The sequence below is a fragment of the Sceloporus undulatus genome, unplaced genomic scaffold, assembly GCF_019175285.1.
Source record: "Sceloporus undulatus isolate JIND9_A2432 ecotype Alabama unplaced genomic scaffold, SceUnd_v1.1 scaffold_9815, whole genome shotgun sequence".
In the NCBI taxonomy this organism is placed as follows: Eukaryota; Metazoa; Chordata; class Lepidosauria; order Squamata; family Phrynosomatidae; genus Sceloporus; species Sceloporus undulatus.
The window spans coordinates 1-2,575 of record NW_024812734.1 but is presented as its reverse complement, the minus strand read 5'-3'; the positions used below and the strand labels follow the sequence as shown (position 1 = coordinate 2,575).

Genomic DNA, 2,575 nt, shown 5'->3' with positions numbered 1-2,575 from the left:
TCCTTCCTTCCTTCCTTCTCTCTCTCTCTCATCCCCTTTTCCCTCCAGAGAGAGATCGAGAGAGAGGGCGCCCACTTCTTCTTCTTCCTCCTCCGCCGAGTGTCTGGGATTTGAATAGCACAAAGGAACCGCCTCGCTGTGATTGGCTGGCTGACTCCGGCGGGGGGCGGGCGCGGGTTGCCAATCCGCCTGGGGAGCGGCCGGGGATTGGCTGAGGTGGGGTCCGGGGGCGTGGCGGGGGCGTGGCCAGGGGGTATAAAAGCGCGGGGGCGGGCGAAGGCAGCGCGGAGAGGAGCTTCGCGCCGGCGGAGGCAGAGAGGGAGCGGGAGGCGTCTGCTTCGGCGTCGGGGCTGCCGCGATGTGGTCCGGGCGGTGAGCGGTCGGAGGATGGAGGGCGCCCTGGACGCCCAGTCCCTGATCAGCCTCTCCCTGCGCAAGATCCACTCCTCGCGGAGCCAGCGCGGCGGCATCAAGCTCCACAAGAACCTGCTGGTCTCCTACGTCCTCCGCAACGCCAGGCAGCTCTACCTCAGCCAGCGCTACGCCGAGCTCTGCCGGAGGCAGCAGCAGCAGCACCCGCAGCTCCACTACCAGCCCTTCCCGGGGGCCCCGACGGCGGGCAACGACTTCCACATCCCCGACGACGAAGGGGACGCCTCCGACGACTACCCTCCTCCTCACCCCCATCATCAGCTCCGGAGCTGCTCTTTGCTGGGGAGGAGCAGCGAAGCCATGGAGGACCTGCCCGCCCCGTCGGGGATGAGGGGAGAAGCCTTGGCGCCTTTCTACCCGCATCGGCCCCTGCCTCCGGGGTCCCCCCTTCCTCCTCCTCCTCCATACGACTTCTCCTCCCTCCATGCCCAGCCTCCTCCTTTGCCGTCGGGGCACGGCTCCCCCACTCCTGCCTTCCCCCCTCCTCCTCCTCCGCCTTGCCCCAGCCGGACCACCGTCCTGGACCTGGACACCCACGTGGTCACCACCGTTGACAACGGCTACCTCCACCAGGACTGTGGCTGCGCCCAGTGCCCACCCGTCGGGGCTGGCACCCACCCCGCCGCCCCTCCTCCTCCTCTTCCTCCTCCTCCATCCCCGCTCTCTCTCCTCCAAACCAAACGCAGATACGTCCAGGATGTCAGCATCCCCCCCAACGGCCCGGAAAGAGGCGCCGTCGAGGTTGTGTTGGGTGCTCCTTTCCCCTTCAAACGCAAGTACGACGACCCTGACTCCTCGACGGGGGACCCTCCCAGGGACCACATTACGCCTCCCACCCGGGACCCTTGCCCCAAACGCGCCCGGTTGGAGGACTTCTCCGAGCCTCAGTCATCGTCGTCGAACATTTCCAACTTGATCTCGATCTTCGGCTCGGGCTTCACGGGTTTGGTAGGGCGGCAACAGCAGCAACAGCAAGTTCTCTTACAGCAGCAGCAGCAGCCGCCCTCTCCGTCGGCGCAGCAAGTCTGGCATCAGCAAGTACCGCAAGCGTCTTCATGCTCGACAGCAACAGCAGCAGCAGCGCAGCCTATTGATCCTGAGCAGCAGCAGCAGCATCTCAATGGACAGCTCTGTAGCAAGCAAGCCCTGGCCAGCCTGGGCGCCTGGACGCGAGCCATTGTGGCCTTTTAACACAACACACACACACACATATATATATATAAGGGGGACACCCCAAAAAATTTGGGGGGTCACCCCCATTTTAAAAAATAAGACTCCTGGACCCTCTTTTTTTAGGGAGATCAGGAACGATGGGTTAAGTTTCTGCTTTGGGAACACCCCCCAAAAAGACTGGGAATGTTTTGGGGTTTGGCACCAGGACTCCCCCCCTCATCCAAGGCGAAGCGAATGTTTTATATGAATTGAAATAAAATAATAATAATAATTGTACCATAATAGGGGGGATCTTTTTTGTTGTTGTTGTTGTTGTTGGAAGGGGGGTGACACAACACAAAATCTAAACTGGGGGTGTCTTTATTTTTGCAGGCTTTGGAGGGAAAGGTAGGCTTCGGGGGTTTGGAAAACCCCAAGCAAAAGTCTTCTTCCACCACCAAGAAGGAAGTCTCCCTAAAAGATACTGAACTCCTTTTCTGTGTGTATGAGTGTGACTGTGTTTTTGTTGTGTTTCTGACCACTTTTGGGGCAGGTTTTGGAGGGCTAGGCTGGGGGTTGGAGGTCAGGATTTTAGTTCATAGGTTTTTTTGGGGGGAAAGGATGGAAAGAAAGGAAAAGAAGCAAATGTGTGCAAAGAGTGTGCAACACTTTTTGGGGGGCATTATTTGCCAGACATTGGGTTTTTGGGGGGGATCCTAATAGGAAAAGGGAAAATTTATACACAAGTTTTGTTCAGTCTTTTTTCCCACCCCAAAGTCTAGTCTTTCTGATTCGACGAAGCCAGAAAAACCAGATTTTGGGGGGATGTTTTGCACCCCGTCCCACCTCTAAAATAACCTGGCTGGGTTGACTTTTTTCATCCGGACCCAGAAAAATCAGATTGGGGGGGTTTCTTCTGCACCCCTTCGTCCCCCAAGATAACCTACTTGGCTTGGCTTTTTCTTTTCATTTGAAACCAGGATAAGATTTT

General features: G+C 57.7%; 1 protein-coding gene across 1 annotated transcript; it reads left to right on the top strand.

Annotated features, from left to right (window-relative positions):
• The first annotated feature begins 296 nt into the window (after positions 1–296).
• Positions 297–2,569, top strand: IER5L (immediate early response 5 like). The gene has a single exon (XM_042444433.1). It carries the CDS (start codon positions 388–390, stop codon positions 1,621–1,623), a length of 1,236 nt encoding a protein of 411 aa, XP_042300367.1. The 5' UTR covers positions 297–387; the 3' UTR covers positions 1,624–2,569.
• Positions 2,570–2,575: the final 6 nt, after the last annotated feature.

Coding starts and splice junctions, on each gene's coding strand:
- IER5L (XM_042444433.1), top strand. CDS start 388: ATGGAGGGCGCCCTGGACGCCCAGTCCCTGATCAGCCTCTCCCTGCGC.